The 18,842-nt window shown below is 43.6% G+C and overlaps 3 protein-coding genes across 3 annotated transcripts; 2 read left to right on the top strand and 1 right to left on the bottom strand.

The window, feature by feature from the left end:
• Positions 1-940: 940 nt before the first annotated feature.
• LOC139384024 (alkB homolog 1, histone H2A dioxygenase) lies at positions 941-11,716 on the bottom strand. Its single transcript, XM_071128654.1, has 6 exons — positions 11,579-11,716; positions 9,844-9,952; positions 7,417-7,579; positions 7,015-7,105; positions 2,236-2,429; positions 941-1,585 (listed from the first exon to the last, which is right to left on the bottom strand). The coding sequence occupies exons 1-6, from the start codon at positions 11,714-11,716 to the stop codon at positions 1,123-1,125; spliced, it is 1,158 nt and encodes a 385-aa protein (XP_070984755.1). The 3' UTR covers positions 941-1,122.
• Positions 11,717-11,870: 154 nt separating this feature from the next.
• Positions 11,871-14,950, top strand: LOC139383736 (SRA stem-loop-interacting RNA-binding protein, mitochondrial-like). The gene is made up of 4 exons (XM_071128294.1): positions 11,871-11,982; positions 12,453-12,511; positions 13,296-13,403; positions 14,486-14,950. Exons 1-4 carry the CDS (start codon positions 11,919-11,921, stop codon positions 14,555-14,557), a joined length of 303 nt encoding a protein of 100 aa, XP_070984395.1. The 5' UTR covers positions 11,871-11,918; the 3' UTR covers positions 14,558-14,950.
• Positions 14,951-15,034: 84 nt separating this feature from the next.
• On the top strand, positions 15,035-18,455 carry LOC139384023 (zinc finger BED domain-containing protein 4-like). The gene is made up of 3 exons (XM_071128653.1): positions 15,035-15,479; positions 15,654-17,038; positions 17,183-18,455. The coding sequence occupies exons 1-3, from the start codon at positions 15,328-15,330 to the stop codon at positions 17,572-17,574; spliced, it is 1,929 nt and encodes a 642-aa protein (XP_070984754.1). The 5' UTR covers positions 15,035-15,327; the 3' UTR covers positions 17,575-18,455.
• Positions 18,456-18,842: the final 387 nt, after the last annotated feature.

The raw sequence follows: 18,842 nt of genomic DNA, 5'->3' as shown, positions 1-18,842 counted from the left end.
AGCTGACCCTCACATAACTACACTATGATGTCAGTCTGCATACAGTATGTAACAGCTGACCCTCACATAACTCCACTATGACGTCAGTCTGCATACAGTATGTAACAGCTGACCCTGCATAATTCCACTATGACGTCAGTCTGCATACAGTATGTAACAGCTGACCCTCACATAACTCCACTATGATGTCAGTCTGCATACAGTATGTAACAGCTGACCTCACATAACTCCACTATGACGTCAGTCTGCATACAGTATGTAACAGATAACCCTCACATAACTCCACTATGATGTCAGTCTGCATACAGTATGTAACAGCTGACCTCACATAACTCCACTATGACATCAGTCTGCATACAGTCTGTAACAGCTGACCCTCACACAACTCCACTATGTCAGTCTGCATACAGTATGTAACAGCTGACCCTGCATAACTCCACTATGACGTCAGTCTGCATACAGTATGTAACAGATAACCCTCACATAACTCCACTATGATGTCAGTCTGCATACAGTATGTAACAGCTGACCCTCACATAACTCCACTATGACGTCAGTCTGCATCCAGTCTGTAACAGCTGACCCTCACATAACTCCACTATGACGTCAGTCTGCATAGAGTATGTAACAGCTGACCCTCACATAACTACACTATGATGTCAGTCTGCATACAGTATGTAACAGCTGACCCTCACATAACTCCACTATGACGTCAGTCTGCATACAGTATGTAACAGCTGATCCTCACATAACTCCACTATGACGTCAGTCTGCATACAGTATGAAACAGCTGACCCTCACATAACTCCACTATGATGTCAGTCTGCATACAGTATGTAACAGCTGACCCTGCATAACTCCACTATGACGTCAGTCTGCATACAGTATGTAACAGCTGACCCTGCATAACTCATTTGGTGTAAAATGAAGGAGTCCACAATTTCTTTAAATACAATGTCACATTTATTACAACATCACCATGTGAAATTATCCAGAAATAAATATTCATCATAAGAGGTAACGCTGTCCAGTAGAACTCTTATTATAACGGTCTTCTGGTACTCCTCTTAGACCTGTTAACATTTAACAGTCCATACATTTAACCTCTATTGGTGTGGTGTCTCATGAGTCACTCCTCCTCCTCTTCAGTCCCACATTCTCTCCATCCTGGTTGTCATGGTACCCATCCGTGTGTCCCGCATCTATTCGTTTGTCTGTTGTGTCCATGGCGGGGAAGGCTTGGCCAGACCCAAGCACCTGTCTGATGGTCATATTCACCCTGGAGGTCTCGATGTACCTGGAGCACACCGCCCAGTCCTCCTCTGATACCGGCTGGATCAGGGTGGCCTCTCCCTGGGTATGGTCCTGTGCGAGTCCCTGGTCTGACCCTGGGCCTAGGCCATCCTCCTCCAGAGAGGGGTGTAAGGGGTCTCCTTTGGGGGCGGGGACAACGCGAGGCACGGCGTGGTAGAGGAGGCGGCTGTGTCCTGACATTACCATGACGTCACCACTGTGCATGTACATGGCGGTGGGCGGGTCTTCCCTCTGAGTTCCACCAAGCAGGAAGACGGCGGATTGGCCGAAACTGAGGTCAATCCCCCCCCAAAAAAAAAAAAAAAAAAAAGAGGGGAAGACACGTGTGAGGATAACAACAAGACAAACAGGAAATGTTCAATAGCCGCTTTCACATTCAGAGTAGCACATCCAGAGAGTATTACCAAAGAGTGTCAGGTTGTAATTTAGGATGAATTGAGACAATATTCAACGAGGGAGTTTGATTAAGCTGGCCCGGGTTATGGATAAGGGAGTTTGATTAAGCTGGCCCGGGTTATGGATAAGGGAGTTTGATTAAGCTGGCCCGGGTTATGGATAAGGGAGTTTGATTAAGCTGGCCCGGTTTATGGATAAGGGAGTTTGATTAAGCTGGCCCGGGTTATGGATAAGGGAGTTTGATTAAGCTGGCCCGGGTTATGGATAAGGGAGTTTGATTAAGCTGGCCCGGGTTATGGATAAGGGAGTTTGATTAAGCTGGCCCGGGTTATGGATAAGGGAGTTTGATTAAGCTGGCCCGGGTTATGGATAAGGGAGTTTGATTAAGCTGGCCCGGGTTATGGATAAGGGAGTTTGATTAAGCTGGCCCGGGTTATGGCCCGTCACGTGTCCGGGCGAAGCCGGTGTGGGAGGCGCGCCCTGCTCAAATGTTGGGTTGGTACAACAAGCCCCTCCTCCACTCACCTGAATGACAGGAGGGGTCTAGTGTGGTCCAGCTCTGATTCGTCTACGTGGATCCCGAGTGACGAATCGGAGCGGTAGTAGTTGAGGATTCCAGCTTCTGCGTTGAACCCAGGAAATCGGCAGGCTGCGGCCACATGGAGGGATAAAGAGTGGAGATCTGATGGGAACACAGTGTAGTGATCTGCTGAGTATGTCTGCAACAGAAAGAAGAGAAGAAGAAGAAAAATAACTAAAACAATATATTCATTCATTTCCATTTCAGGGAAGAATCATAACATCCATGTTGCACAAGCCTTTCAGTGGTCGGTCTCGGTCACGGAGGTCGGTCTCGGTCACGGAGGTCGGTCTCGGTGGTCAGTCTCGGAGGTCAGTCGCGGAGGTCAGTCACAGTCGCAAAGGTCAGTCTCTGAGGTCAGTCACGGTCGCGGAGCTCAGTCGCGGAGGTCAGTCTATGTCGCGCAGGTCGGTCTCGGAGGTCGGCCTGGGTCGCGAAGGTCAGTCTCGGTCGCGCAGGTCAGTCTCGGAGATCAGTCCCGGTCGCTGAGGTCAGTCTTAGGGAGATCAATGTTCTCAGAAGTCAGTCAGCAAGCCAGTCAGCTAGCCAGTCAGCAAGCCAGTCAGCAAGCCAGTCAGCTAGCCAGAAAGCCAGTCAGCAAGCCAGACAGCAAGCCAGACAGCATGGGGAGGGGGGGGAATCATTTCCATTAATAAACAAACAAACTCTCTGCATCTCTTCCTGGTTAGTGTTGGGGGCATGCACTCAGCCACACGTGCAATCACAGGATAATCACTGTGCTGCTGTCCTCTAAACACATGGATTAGCTGGGGGGGCATGCTAAAAATGCAGCGATTGTTGTCAGACATTTGGCAGTGTCGGAGCCAGGATGGGAGCTAATGAATCCGGTGTAAAACTCCTGACTGATTTAAACGGGACAGACGACTAAACACATTGGATGTCATTAGCATATAAACGAGACAGGCAGGCGCCTGCACAATTACAGATGACCTGACCTGAAAGGAGAACACCAGGCTAATATGATCCAAAACACCCCTGTGATCTCTCACACACCCACACACACACCTCCAATATTTAAAACACAGAGAATACTACTGTGTACATACAGTACTCATGTCCTGTTTGAAGTGATGACTGTTCCATCTACCGTTGTAACATAATGGAGACTGGTGGTGTGGTGGATGGAGGACATGTTTAGGATCTTTAGCATACGTAACTGGTGCACTGACTGCTGTGGTATCAATGGGACATCGCCTCACTAGTGACGTCATTGTCAGATATGGTAACATGGTATCGTCGAGACATTTATTTAACGATCTACTCTCAATATAAAAGGCTCTGCTCTCACTTTTCTGTGTTTAATGATCTGGACAGATGTTATAACTAATAGAAATATGACATTGATAGAGTACTATAAAAAAATAAACGTCCTCCCACTGTCAACTGCAAACCGAGAGCGACTCAGCAAACTTAACTTGTGTAAATATTTGTATGAACATAAAATTCAACAACAGACATAAACTGAATAAGTTCCCAAGACATGTGACTAACAGAAATGAAATAATGTGTCCCTGAACAAAGGGGGGGGGGGGGGGGGGGGGTCCAAATCAAAAGTAACAGTCAGTATCTGGTGTGGCCACCAGCTGCATTAAGTACTGCAGTGCATCTCCTCCTCATTGACGGCACCAGATTTGCCAGTGCTTGCTGTGAGACGTTACCCCACTCTTCCACCAAGGCACATGGGGGGGGCACTAGCCCTCACCCTCCGATCCAAAAGGTCTGAGACGTGTTCAATGGGATTGAGATCCGGGATTTTCGATGGCCATGGCAGAACACTAGCATTCATGTTTTGCAGGAAATCATGCACATAACGAGCAGTATGGCAGGTGGCATTGTCATGCTGGAGGGTCATGTCAGGATGAGCCTGCAGGAAGGGTACCAGACGAGGGAGGAGGATGTCTTCCCTGTAATGCACAGCGTTGAGATTGCCTGCAATGACAACAAGCTCAGTCCGATGATGCTTTGACACACCGCCCCAGATCATGACAGACCCTCCACCTTCAAAATTGATCCCGCTCCAGAGTACAGGCCTCGGTGTAACGCTCCGACCATCACCCCTGATGAGACAAAACCGTGACTCGTCAGTGAAGAGCACTTTTTGTCAGTCCTGTCTGGTCCAGCGACGGTGGGTTTGTGCCCATAGGCGACGTTGTTGCCGGTGATGTCTTGCGAGGACCTGCCTTACAACAGGCCTACAAGCCCTCAGTCCAGCTTCGCTCAGCCTATTACGGACAGTCTGAGCACTGATGGAGGGATTGTGCATTCCTGGTGTAACTCAGGCAGTTGTTGTTGCCATCCTGTACTTGTCCCGCAGGTGTGATGTTCGGATGTACCGATCCTGTGCAGGTGTTGTTACAAGTGGTCTACCACTGCGAGGACGATCGGCTGTCCATCCTGTCTCCCTGTAACACTGTCTTAGGTGTCTCACAGTACAAACATTGCAATTTATTGCCCTGGTCACATCTGCAGTCCTCATGCCTCCTTGCAGCATGCCTAAGGCACATTCACGCAGATTAGCAGGAACCCTGGGCATCTTTCTTTTGGTGTTTTTCAGTCAGTAGGAAGGCCTTTTTAGTGCCCTAAGTTTTCATAACTGTGACCTTAATTGCCTACCGTCTGTAAGATTAGTGTCTTAACGACCGTTCCACAGGTGCGTGTTCATTAATTGTTTATGGTTCATTGAACAAGCATGGAAAACAGTGTTTAAACCCTTTACAATGAAGATCTGTGAAGGTATTTGGATTTTTTATGAAATATCTTTGAAAGACAGGGTTGTTTCTTTTTTTGCTGAGTTTATTTTAGATTGACATGTTTGACTATTTGGCAATAAGTGTAATTCCTTCCTGACAGGAAGTGGACTGACTTCAGTTGAAAAATGTTTTCCCTCCAGTGTCGGAGATGTGGGAACTCATATACATACATACACTTTATATAAAGTAGAAAAGACACCGGTACAGATGAAGGGAAGGAAACAAGGAGAGAACACCTAAAACAATTGAGAAGCACCCATAGAGTGGGTTTGGTCGACCGAGTTAGGCTTCATTGTAAATAAGAATTTGTTCTTAGCCGACTTGCCTAGTTAAATAAAAGGTGACGTTATTTTTTAAAGAGAGCGACAGCTCTACTAAGATTATTGAGATGCACCCATAGAGTGAGCTTTACCTAGACCAGGGGGTATTCAACTCTCACACTATGAGGTCTGGAGTCTGCTGTTTTTGTGTTCTACCTGATAACTAATTGCGCCCACCTGGTGTCCCAGGTCTAAACCAGTTCCTGATTAGAGGGGAACAATGGGAGGAAAAAAAATGCAGCAGAACTGGCTTCGAGGTCCAGAGTTGAGCTTGAAGCACCTAGACAATTGAGAAGCACACAGTTCTACTAAGACCATTAAGAGGCAGGCAGGCAGATCTACTAAGACCATTGAGATGCACCGATAGTACATAGTGAATAGCAACGTGTATGCCCCCGCTCACTTGAGGATCTGTCTTGATCAGCCATCTCTTTCCTGTGTTTGAGGGCAGCAAAATCTACTTCACTTAAATCTCGCTAGATTGATTGCTTGCTTTACTTTTACTCCTGCGACTCTTTCATACTCTTGCTTGTGCCTGTAGTTTTTTTAATCTCCCGTTAACCCACGGACATGTTTGTAAGGACCTGTAAAAACACCCAGGTAATGGCTAGAATGGGTCCAATGGAATACTGCACGTATATTGGGGCGGCAGGGTAGCCTAGTGGTTAGAGCATTGGACTAGTAACCGGAAGGTTGCAAGTTCAAATCCCAGAGCTGACAAGGTACAAATCTGTCGTTCTGCCCCTGAACAGGCAGTTAACCCACTGTTCCTAGGCCGACATTGAAAATAAGAATTTGTTCTTAACTGACTTGCCTAGTTAAATAAAGGTTAAATAATATATCTTACAAGAAGCTTCGTTGGGGATTAAACGCATCGTCTCGACACTTACATCACAAGTTAGTAGTAATTAGTAGTTAGTCTATAAGTTTGTTTTGATGCGCGTAAAAAAATGTTTTGGTGGAATTATTAAAGTGACCAATGATTTTAAGCCAGCAGCCTCTCGGTGTTAGTAACAGTCTGATAGACTTGAGATAGAGACTTAAAAAACAGCTTCTCGGTCCCAGCTTTGATGCACCTGTACTGACCTCATGACTTCATTTGTTTTATCACAAAATAATTTTTAAAATATCTGATACCTTAAGAAAATGTATGAGTGAATTCTTTGATTTTTTTTGCTGTTGAAATTTTTCCAATAAATTTAATATTTGAATTCCTACCAGATCCCCTGAACTCAGCTCATTGTCTGTGCCAGTAAAACATTTTATGTGATATGATTCAGTTAATATCTGGTGGATTAAAACACATCTAAACATTTGGAGTGACATCCATTGTCCAACTGTTGCATTTATTAGAATTGTTTTTAAAACCTATTAACAATGTATATGACCGTTGAGAGCTAGAGAGAGAGAGAGAGAGAGAGAGAACGCTCTACATAAAACCATTAAGATGCACCCATAGTGAGAGAGAGATACAGAGAGAGAGAACGCTCTACATAAAACCATTAAGATACACCCAGAGTGAGTGAGTGAGTGAGTGAGTGAGTGAGTGAGTGAGTGAGTGAGTGAGTGAGTTCTACATAAAACCATTAAGATGCACCCATAGTGAGAGAGAGAGAGACAGACAGAGCTCTACCTTGGTGTCCCAGTTGTAGTGGTAGCCCAGGGTCACCCAGCGAAGCTTCTCCAGCAGTGTCTTGGGCTCCCTGACCCTCGAACCTGTCTTCCTGTGGGGATATCACACCAGGCTCAGACATCGGCTAAGGGCTAAAAGGAATGCTACCCATTCAAGTCAATTGATTACATTAGACATCCTACCCCTTTCACATGTATCAAACGTTCAATTTCAACCTTCAAGGCTGAGAAAGAGAGAATTATCAAATATAGTATTTTGACTGAATTGGGTCTCTCGGCAAAATCTAAGGTGGAAGTTCCATTCTGATAAATTATTCATTTTTCACTCAAATAACAATGGGAAATAGACACACGACACTCCAGCAGCATGTCCGCTGGTGCTGAAAGTAGTTAGTCTATTTACCGGAGCGCGTCTGCACTCCTCCCCCAGATGTCTTGTGTTTCCGTGGGTGCCATGTGCATGTCCAGGTTACACACGTTGGGTTTCTGTGGGTAGTTCTTCAGACACTGTCTCACCCAGTGCTGCTGGGAGCCTGGCAGGAACGGGTTGGATATAAAGATGAACCCTGGAGGGGGGGACACAGGGATTACTACATTCAATTCAATACAACTTTATTGATCCCCTCAAGGGCCAGGAAGGTACAATAACAACAGATTAGGGGGCTGTCGAGACTAGTGGTGTACTGGAGGTCAAACATCACGAGCATTTTGCCTAGCCTGACACGCCCATCCACATAGCTTCAGCCAAACGCCACATCCACTAGTGGTTTTTCTGCACAATGAGTCTGGGATTACTACATTCAATACAACTTTATTCCACCTTTTGTGGAAAAATGCATTTGAAAGTATAGGGAGCGTTACTTTACTCACTGCGAATGGCAATCAGCATTTAAACCCACATTTTTTATATATCATTGGTGAACATTTATCTATAAAAAGTAGCATCTTACATACTGACTAGGGCTAGTTAAAGGGTAACATTTCTGCTATATGGACAGCTTATACATTGCTCAAAAAAATAAAGGGAACACTTAAACAACATAATGTAACTCCAAGTCAATCACACTTCTGTGAAATCAAACTGTCCACTTAGGAAGCAACACTGATTGACAATAAATTTCACATGCTGTTGTGCAAATGGAATAGACAACAGGTGGAAATTATAGGCAATTAGCAAGACACCTCCAATAAAGGAGTGGTTCTGCAGGTGGTGACCACAGACCACTTCTCAGTTCCTATGCTTCCTGGCTGATGTTTTGGTCACTTTTGAATGCTGGCGGTGCTTTCACTCTAGTGGTAGCATGAGACGGAGTCTACAACCCACACAAGTGGCTCAGGTAGTGCAGCTCATCCAGGATGGCACATCAATGCGAGCTGTGGCAAGAAGGTTTGCTGTGTCTGTCAGCGTAGTGTCCAGAGCATGGAGGCGCTACCAGGAGACAGGCCAGTACATCAGGAGACGTGGAGGAGGCCAACAACCCAGCAGCAGGATCGCTACCTCCGCCTTTGTGCAAGGAGGAGCAGGAGGAGCACTGCCAGAGCCCTGCAAAATGACCTCCAGCAGGCCACAAATGTGCATGTGTCTAATCAAATGGTCAGAAACAGACTCCATGAGGGTGGTATGAGGGCCCGACGTCCACGGGTGGGGGTTGTGCTTACAGCCCAACACCGTGCAGGACGTTTGGCATTTGCCAGAGAACACCAAGATTGGCAAATTCGCCTGTGCTCTTCACAGATGAAAGCAGGTTCACACTGAGCACGTGACAGAGTCTGGAGACGCCGTGGAGAACGTTCTGCTGCCTGCAACATCCTCCAGCATGACCGGTTTGGCGGTGGGTCAGTCATGGTGTGGGGTGGCATTTCGTTGGGGGGGCCGCACAGCCCTCCATGTGCTCGCCAGAGGTAGCCTGACTGCCATTAGGTACCGAGATGAGATCCTCAGACCCCTTGTGAGACCATATGCTGGTGCGGTTGGCCCTGGGTTCCTCCTAATGCAAGACAATGCTAGACCTCATGTGGCTGGAGTCTGTCAGCAGTTCCTGCAAGAGGAAGGCATTGATGCTATGGACTGGCCCGCCCATTCCCCAGACCTGAATCCAATTGAGCACATCTGGGACATCATGTCTCGCTCCATCCACCAACGCCACGTTGCACCACAGACTGTCCAGGAGTTGGCGGATGCTTTAGTCCAGATCTGGGAGGAGATCCCTCAGGAGACCATCTGCCACCTCATCAGGAGCATGCCCAGGCGTTGTAGGGAGGTCATACAGGCACGTGGAGGCCACACACACTACTGAGCCTCATTTTGACTTGTTTTAAGGACATTACATCAAAGTTGGATCAGCCTGTAGTGTGGTTTTCCACTTTAATTTTGAGTGTGACTCCAAATCCAGACCTCCATGGGTTGATAAACCCAGATCTAGGATGTGTTATTTTAGTGTTCCCTTTATTTTTTTGAGCAGTGTGTGTATATATATATATATATATATATATATATATTTATATATATATATTTGTTAGTTAAATATTTTTAACTAACAAGTACTAAATATCAGTGGAGGCTGCTGAAGGGAGGACGGCTCATACTAATGGCTGTTTTGATGTATTTTACACCATTCCACTCCAGCCATTACCATGAGCTCATCCTCCTTAATTAAGGTGTCACCAACCCCCTGTACTACATATCTGAATCAGTTCAGTCAGGAGTCAAGACTAATATTATTAGGCAATTTCTTACCCATCATGGTCCTGGAGAGTTAAAATGATGTGCAGGATTATGTTACAGCTCAGCATAAAAAATAAAAAAAACTCCACTAGCCTAATATCCTACCTGGATAACCGTGCAAGCCAAAGGCTGTCCAGTCTCTGATGGGGCGAAGGCCTGCCCTCCTGGCCTCAGCATCACTCACTGCAGCTGGGTTCAGTTCGGTGGGAAAGACCTGTCAATCACCATCACATCGTTTCATTTGATTAATCACATCAACCAGAGTTCATAGTGGGCATACACACACACACACACACACACACACACATAACCGTTCAAAAGTTTGTGGCCACTTAGAAATGTCCTTGTTTTTGAAAGAAAAGCAAATTTTTTATCCATTAAAATAACATTAAATTGATCAGAAATAGTGTAGGCATTTTTAATGTTGTAAATGACTATTGTAGCTGGAAACGTCTGATTTTTAATAGAATATCTACATAGGCCCATTATCAGCAACCATCACTCCTGTGTTCCAATTGCACGTTTTGTTAGCTAATCCAAGTTTATCATTTTAAAAGGCTAATTGATCATTAGAAAACCCTTTTGCTAATATGCTGGCACAGATGAAAACTTTTGCCCTGATTAAAGAAGCAATAAAACTGGCCTTCTTTAGACTAGTTGAGCATCTGGAACATCAGCATTTATCAGCACAGGCTCAAAATGGCCAGCAACAAAAGCACTTTCTTCTGAAACTCGTCAGTCTATTTTTGTTCTGAGAAATGAAGGCTATTCCTTGTGAGAAATTGCCAAGAAACTGAAGATCTCGTAAAACGCTGTGTACTACTCCCTTCACAGAACAGTGCAAACTAGTTAAATAAAAAATAACTGTCTCTAACCAAAATAGAAAGAGTGGGAGGCCCGGGTGCACAACTGGTCAAGCGTACAAGTACATTTGAGTGTCTAGTTTGAGAAACAGACGCCTCACAAGTCCTCAACTGGCAGCTTCATTAAATAGTACCCCTAAAACACCAGTCTCAACGTCAACAGTGAAGAGGCGACTCCGGGATGTGGATTTAGAGGTGGATGTCCATCAAGGCAGCCCCCCGCACTTCTCTGATTCAGAGGGGTTGGGTTAAATGCGGAAGACACCTTTCAGTTGAATGCATTCAGTTGTACAACTGACTAGGTATCCCCCTTTCTCTAATAAACTGTATTATTTCCCGAGAAGTCGTAGTGGGAAGACCACACACACACACCACAGCGTCGCGTGACTCCCAAGTTTACATCGGTATGATGGTTATATATAGTTTACACTGACATATCTCGCACAATTTGTTTTACCGTAAAAAAAACATTTGTCGAAAGTATTTTGTTGTGTCAACATTTGCAAAGTTTACCGACATGTTCTGTTTCCATCAAGCCTGTCATTACATTTGTATCTGACTTGCATAAAACGGTTGGAGACTGGTTACTGACTGAAGCAGTTTGCAAAGTGGAAGATGATTATTCTGACAATGACTTTTTATTTCGTCGAAATTGAAAGACCCGTGATTGTGTTTTAGTTGTTTCTGAAAATCTGAATCTAATCGCAGTTGTTTTGCTGTTAAGTTCTCTAATAAAACGAACAACAAATGGCGAGTGACACGCCCACGCAAAAGTGGTAAATGCACTGCAATTTATCAAAGAGTTGACTTCGTATAACAGCACATTAATTCACGTTCTAGGTGTTAATTGTATATCAGAAGGAAATCTGGTAGTATTTTCGAACTAGTTAGCTACAGCCAGTAGTATTATACCAGGAAGTTTGTCTGTTTACACATCAATATTTAGTTGTTAGCTAGCTATATTTGGAAACGCTCACCTTCTCATGTTTCACAATTTTCGAGAAGTCAATGACATCCCTGAGATCTGGTGGAGGATTTCTTCGCTTGTAAAATTTGAACAATTTTCTAAATGCATCTTCTCCATGCTCCACCACGGAGGACGCCATCTTTGTCATCACTAAAATTACCTTTCAACTCTAAAATGTACACAAAAAAATAAGCAAAACATTAAAAAGCATAGTATGTTAAATATGTAAAGTAAAGCTTTGCTTTTAGTGATTTTAAGTCCATATTTGAAAAATGAACAGTTAAATAACACCGGTCACGTGACTCGGGTCAAAGGTAACTTCTAGCTAGTTAGCTTTCCAAGGACGCAACATGGCATCGTCTAAGAAGGTTTTTGAGGTGTTTGTGTCTAAAATACCATGGACCATTGCAAGCAGTAAGCATGCTTTTTTAAAAATATATATATATTGGAAACAAAATTACTGTATGTTGGCTATTTTATGCTAGGCTATGAGCTTTTGTAGGCGTCTTTATACATCATGCTGTGTGACTGCTGCCTTGACATTGCTGCTAGCCAAGCTCACTAGCTAACTATGTGTGGCTGCGTCTTTCAGCTAACCTTATTTTAATCAACCTTTCTATCTTTTTTTTCTTTTTTTTTCTCATCAATGCTCATTTGACATTGTCGTTGTGCCGATTACTAAGTTGTGGGGCTTATTGCAGCCTAATGATGTGGGCAATGTATGTCAATGAGATAGTTGGCATCAGCTGGCTAGCTAAACCATCAGTGTCTGTGTGTATAGTCAAAGATTAAGACCACGTCCTCTCTAGTACAGTCATTTGCACTATAGATAACTAGTACAGTGGGAGAACATACAGTATAACATCCTGTCATTATTTTTTCAGAGGACATGAAGGAGTACTTTGGGCAGTTCGGGCAAGTCAAGAAATGCCTACTTCCTTTTGTAAGTACACCTTTTAACAGATTGTTTAATAAGTGAGAAACCCAGCCCTCTGATATCACAATGTGTATCTTCATTTGACCTACAGGTAGCTGCCAAAAGTAAAGGAAACGCACTAGTAAATAAGCAATTGACATCCCATCAAGCAATGTATAAAAATGCCCAGTTGCCCATGATGTTGGCTAGAAGAAGAGATCTGTGACTTTGTGTGTGGTGTCAGTTGAACACTTATGGGAGATTCTGGAGAGGCACCTGCGACAGAGTTTTCCACCATCATCAACAAAACACCAAATGATGGAATTTCTCATGGAAGAATGGTGTCGCATCCCTCCGATAGTGTTCCAGACACTTGTAGAATCTATGCCAGGGTTCATTGAAGCTGTGCTGACTCCTGATGGCCCAACGACCTATTAAGACACTTTAAGTTGGTGTTTCCTTTATTTTGGCAGTTACCGGTATATCAAATCAAAATCAAATTTATTTATATAGCCCTTCATACATCAGCTGATATCTCAAAGTGCTGTACAGAAACCCAGCCTAAAACCCCAAACAGCATGCAATGCAGGTGTAGAAGCACGGTGGCTAGGAAAAACTCCCTAGAAAGGCCAAAACCTAGAGAGGAACCAGGCTATGTGGGGTGGCCAGTCCTCTTCTGGCTGTGCCGGGTGGCGATTATAACAGAACATGGCCAAGATGTTCAACTGTTCATAAATGACCAGCAGCATGGTCCAATAATAATATATACCACAACCTCTATATTCACCTCACAATGTCTATCTCCTAACAGGACAAGGAGACAGGATTCCACAGAGGCTTCTGCTGGATCGGCTATACGTCCGAGGAAGGCCTGCACAATGCTCTCCAGAAAGACCAACACATGCTGGAGGGAGCCACGGTATAGTTTGTTAGCTCATGTCATACCCTGAACTGGGGTGTGTTCACTTGGAACCCAAACCAAATGGATAGAAACAGAAGCAAATGGAATTAAACATGTAGGGACCAACCTCAGTTCCTACCAATAGAAACTTGTTTTTGTTGGCAAAACATATGTTTGGAGTAAACTGTTACCGTTGCAAAACATTTTGCAACTGTTTGCTACAGTGTTTGCCTAATGAAAACACCCCTGTTGTTGTTGACTGAAATGTGACTGAAATGTGTTGACTGTTGTATTCTTAGTATGGAATATGTTGATTTTCTCCATTCTAGTTTGAAAGCTAACGTCAGTCTCTAACATCAGTGGTCTGAAATCAAATACATCCCATCAGGCAGTGTGATATCACTCCCCTTATTAAGGGAATTACCATGTCCTTAACCCCTTAGTCTATTTCCATGGACCCATGGAAATCTAATTAGCATAACACAAATCCTTCAGTTTTAAGGTAGAGAGACCTTGTTTTTTTTGTTGCATCAGATGCATCTCAATCCACCGATGTTGCACTTCCGCATCTGCGTTCAAAGAGCTAGAGCGGTGTTTGTCAGACCGTGAGACACCATGAAACATCGGTCTTCTCACACCTGTAGCGACTGAAGTTTGGGCTACACACTAGTATGGCCCTTCTCTAGGATGCCCACAGGCCTCACAAGACTCATCTGAAGGTCCCCCGGGAACCAGTTTGAGACAATTTTTAGACAATTTAGGGGTAAAAAAAAATATATATGAAAAATATTCAGATTTTTCTTTTATCTTTCAGATATAGGATAGACACTTCAGAACAAACTTCTTTAGATTTTATTTTGGGACTGTTGTTCCATATAGTTAGTCTGTTATTCAATGAGTTTGTTTGGCTAATATCAGTAAGTCCAAATGTACCATTTTCACTTAAAAAAAAAAATCTAATAGCTAAATGATCCTTGGTATGATCTTAAAACAATTCCCAAAAATGTTGTAGAACCCCCCCCCCCCCACACACAGGCAAGACTGTAGATGGTTTTAAACAAGCTAAACATGTATTCCTCTCTTCCATCATCTCCTTTCAGCTTCAAGTTCAAAGAAACAGGAAAGTGTTTGCGGGACAGAAGACAAACAAAGAGGTGGTGGAGGGATGGTGAAGGGTGTGCGTTTTGTACCATGTTTGTGTGTATATGAGAGGGTGTATTAAATACCTTTTAAATAGAAACAGAACTAGGCCATTCAACATTCGTTTTTTTTTTTTTCATAGTACGGTGTCTTCATATTTTATTGTAATTTGTCAAAAGAAAGAATCATGATTACTGTGTCTGTTTTGCATGTTGACAAAATGGTTGAAGGGAGAAGTGTGTTCCTTTTGGCACCCTGTCAGTAACTGCATATTAAGACAGGACGAGGAGGAGGATGATGATGGCAGGATCTCTTATTGTGCTTCTATCATGATTATTGATGGCTGCTTTACACAACCTCTGCATCTGTCTGTATTTGACTAGGCGGGCATCACACTTCACTTAATAAAAATGACTGATTTACAACTTAGTTTCTCATTCCTTTCTTTTTGTGTGTGTGGGTTTAATCTGAGTGTCAGTACATTTCAGAGGTGTGGACTCGAGTCACATGACTTGGACTCGAGTCACATATAAGATGACTTGCAACTCGACTTTGACACCGATGACTCGTGACTTGACTTGGACTTGAGCCTTATGACTCGATCTGACTTGATATCCTCCCCAAACCCAAATATAAAAAAAGACGCTAATTAAAAAATAAAGTGTTTAGCGCATCAACTCTCCATTTAACAGAGAAGTTTGAATCGGACAGCAGCCAATCAAATTGTGCCAGCGGAGAAAAAGTTGTGCGTGGCAATACAGAGGAACGTCTGCGGGTGAATTCAGATTGAGCCATTGGAAAGATGATACCCAAAATTATTATTTTTGGATATACAGACTACACTGTAGTCAACAAAAAACGTATTGCAACTTGCAAAACATGCGGGAAAAAAATTACAGATGGAGGCGCAACAACTTCCAACTTTGTTCGACATTTGAAGCTGCACAAAGAACGGTAAGTCGTGGCTAATATATAGCCGGCAGCTAAATATAACTGCTAGTATAGCATGTAGGCTAACGTAACGTTAAATCGATGAGCCTCCACACAGTCAGCCAGTGCGGGAACGTGATCTTTGCACCCAAGATTGTGCTACTGCCCCGCTCAATTATTTTTTTCATGTGTTTACAGATTTGAACAATACCAGATGAACAAAAGTGTCACACGTGAACCACAACAGTCTCCAATCTCACAGTTCATGGAGACCCGTGTAGGGCAGTACAGCATGAATCATCCACAGCAGAAAGCTATCAACAATGCAATACTGTCCGACCTGGTTATCGATTGCAACTTGCCTCTGTCTGTTGTGGAAAACAAGAGTTTTCGTCACTTTCTGTCAGTGGTTGACAGTAAGTACAGCCCAGTGTGTTGTAGAACATTGACATCAAAAGTAGAGAACCTCGCTACAGAGAGACGTTCAAAACTGAAAACTCAGTTGAGCAACACAGACCATGTTTCAGTCACAGTGGACATTTGGTCCGACCGAAAGATGAGGGGGTTCCTTGGTGTCACTGTGCACTGTATGGAGAAAGATGGAGAGAGGCTACAGCTCAAATCCAATCTCTTGGCCTGTGACAGCGTCAAAGGCCCACACATGGCCGAAAGAATCTGTGAGCAATTTGAGGCCATATGTGGTGAGTACGGGATCAAAGATAAATTGGACTATATCATTAGTGACAATGCTGCCAAAATGAGAAAAGCATTCACGGTGTGCTTCCCCATTGAACAAGAAGATGAAGTACATGACGAAGATCACCTTGATGACCCAGAGCTCTGGAATGACCTAACCCTGGAAGACCAGCAAACAGTGGATGCTGCTATTGCAAAAAAACAGTGCTTGCAGTGTTTTGCCCACACTCTCCAGCTGGTGGTGGGAGATGGCTTGAAAGAAACAAAAGTGATGACTCCTTCTCTTTCAAAGTTATCAAAAATCGGCTCACTGCTACATACAAACACAACATTCAGAGAGGTGTTTGAGGCTGAATTTGGGGAAAGAGGCATCCCTGCTGCTGTCAACACAAGATGGAACTCAACACTGAAACAAGTGAAGGCAGTTATCCAATGTGACCATCGAAAACTCAGTCATGTTCTAGAAAAGGCTGGGCACAAGGAGTTGTTGTTCACAGTACGGGAGTGGAATAAGATGAAGGAGTTGGTGGACATCCTGAAGCCATTCGGAGAAGCAACAGATATGACACAGGGGGAGAAGATCGTCACAATCAGTTCTGTTGTTCCCTCGGTCCTGTCCCTGAATCACCACCTGGAGCAGCGGAAGCCTCAAGTCCATTTCCTGAGCGGCCTGGTCAGAAGTCTCCAGGCATCCCTGAACAAAAGATTTCTTGGAATCTTCATCAATGTGAAAATGGCCAGGACACAAGATGGAATCACTGCCCCATTTTCAGATCCAGTCTACCTCAAAGCAGCTGCCTTGGATCCGGCTTTTTCTCTGATGTGGGTGGAGCACCATGTGCTGGTCAAGGAGGAGGTCAAGGAGGAGGTGGCACAAAGAGTGAAAGGTAAATATTGAGTTTAATGTAACTTTTTCTCAATTTAATCCAATTGACTGCAACAATAATACTTTTTCAATTTAACCCACTGCATCACCAATACTCTAATACCGGCCTTTTTTGGTTCTGCTATGCTTTCACATGTTTTGCCAGAACTGATTCTGGAAGATGCTACAGGGACTGAGCAAGCTGTGCCTCTTGTTGATGAGAAAGAGCGAGAGGACCATAGTCTTGGACAAGAAGATGGGCTGTTTGCAGCATACTGTAAGAGGCAGAAGAAAGCTGTTGGGACCACTCCAGCACTACAACTAAGTCATTACCTTGACATATGCGAAGGACAGAATGCCCTCTTGTTCTGGGCAATGAACAGGAAGGCTCTTCCTTCACTGTCCCGAGTGGCCATCAGGGTCTTGGCAGTGCCTGCCTCCAGTGCCCCGGTAGAGCGTGTCTTCAGCCATGGTGGCATCATACTGCGACCTCATCGTGCACAAATGACTGACAGACTTTTATCGAATTTGGTCTTTTGCAAATGCAATGCATCATAGGACCCTGAGATAAGAGAAAAAAAATGAAACTATGCATTACACACACAGTCTCCATGTTCAGGTTTTATCTCCCATCTTTGGGCTCTGTATTGTATTGTTTGTTCAAATTGTAGGTCTACTTGAAGTTCAGTATCGTTTGTTTTGATGTATCTTTTTTAATAAATAATTGTAATTTTATGGCAGGATTGTTTTAAGTGTATAGAGTGTATCTGGAGAGAGAGCACTAGAATATTTAGTTTTTGTAATATGTCTGTCACATGGCTACCCATGGAAATAAAGTTTAATTGGAAATATATTTTTAAAAGCATTCATGATTTGCATAAATGTAATATACTATTACTCATTAAATATGAAGTGGTATTACATTTGGTGAAAAGCACATTGACTTGTTTAGGACTCAACTCAAAGTTAGGACTTGCCTGTCTTGACTTGGGACTTGAGTGCTAAGACTTGAGACTTACTTGTGACTTGTAAAACAATGACTTGGTCCCACCTCGACATTTCTTAAATATAACATTTGACTGCTTGATATTGAAGTTAGGGCAATAGGTAATGTTTATTTTTACATATACCCCAGTTCACTGTGCTGGGAGTAGGATCTTCGTCAAACTTTAAAGACAAATCCACCTTTCTCTCTTCTGCTGCCAGTATGTGTGTCTAATGAAGGTATCTAACTCTTCTCTCCTAGAACTTCATAAAAGTGTGTACAAAATACCAAAACATGCATGTTGCCATTTATAAAAATGTAACTTGGCGTGAGAACGTTCTTAGCTTCATGCAAACGTTAGACCATGCCTACGCACAATTCCTTATGGTTGAAGTATTGCATTGTAAGCAGGCCTAGTATTTTGTGCAAATGGGTGATGGAACACATTTAAAAACAATAACAGGTGAATATAACAAGATGCAATTATTTGCCATTAACAAAGATTCATTTATTTTTTGCATTTTTGCTTTCTTAAAAATAGAAATATGTATACAATGATGGACAAAACATTAAGAACACCTTCCTAATATTGAGTTGCACCCCCTTTTGGGTCTTCAGAACAACCTCAATTCATCGGGGCGTGGACTCTACAAGGTGTTGAAAGCGTTCCCCAGGGATGCTGGCCCATGTTGACTCCGATGCTTCCCACAGTTGTGTCAAGTTCTACGAATGTCCTTTGGTACCCACGGGACACTGTTGTGATTAAACCCAGCAGCGTTGCAGTTCTTGACACACTCAAACCAGTGTGCCTGGCATCTACAATCATAACCTGTTAAAAGGC

This window comes from Oncorhynchus clarkii, chromosome 25, assembly GCF_045791955.1.
Source record: "Oncorhynchus clarkii lewisi isolate Uvic-CL-2024 chromosome 25, UVic_Ocla_1.0, whole genome shotgun sequence".
Classification (NCBI taxonomy): Eukaryota; Metazoa; Chordata; class Actinopteri; order Salmoniformes; family Salmonidae; genus Oncorhynchus; species Oncorhynchus clarkii.
This window is presented reverse-complemented; position numbering and strand designations above follow the sequence as displayed.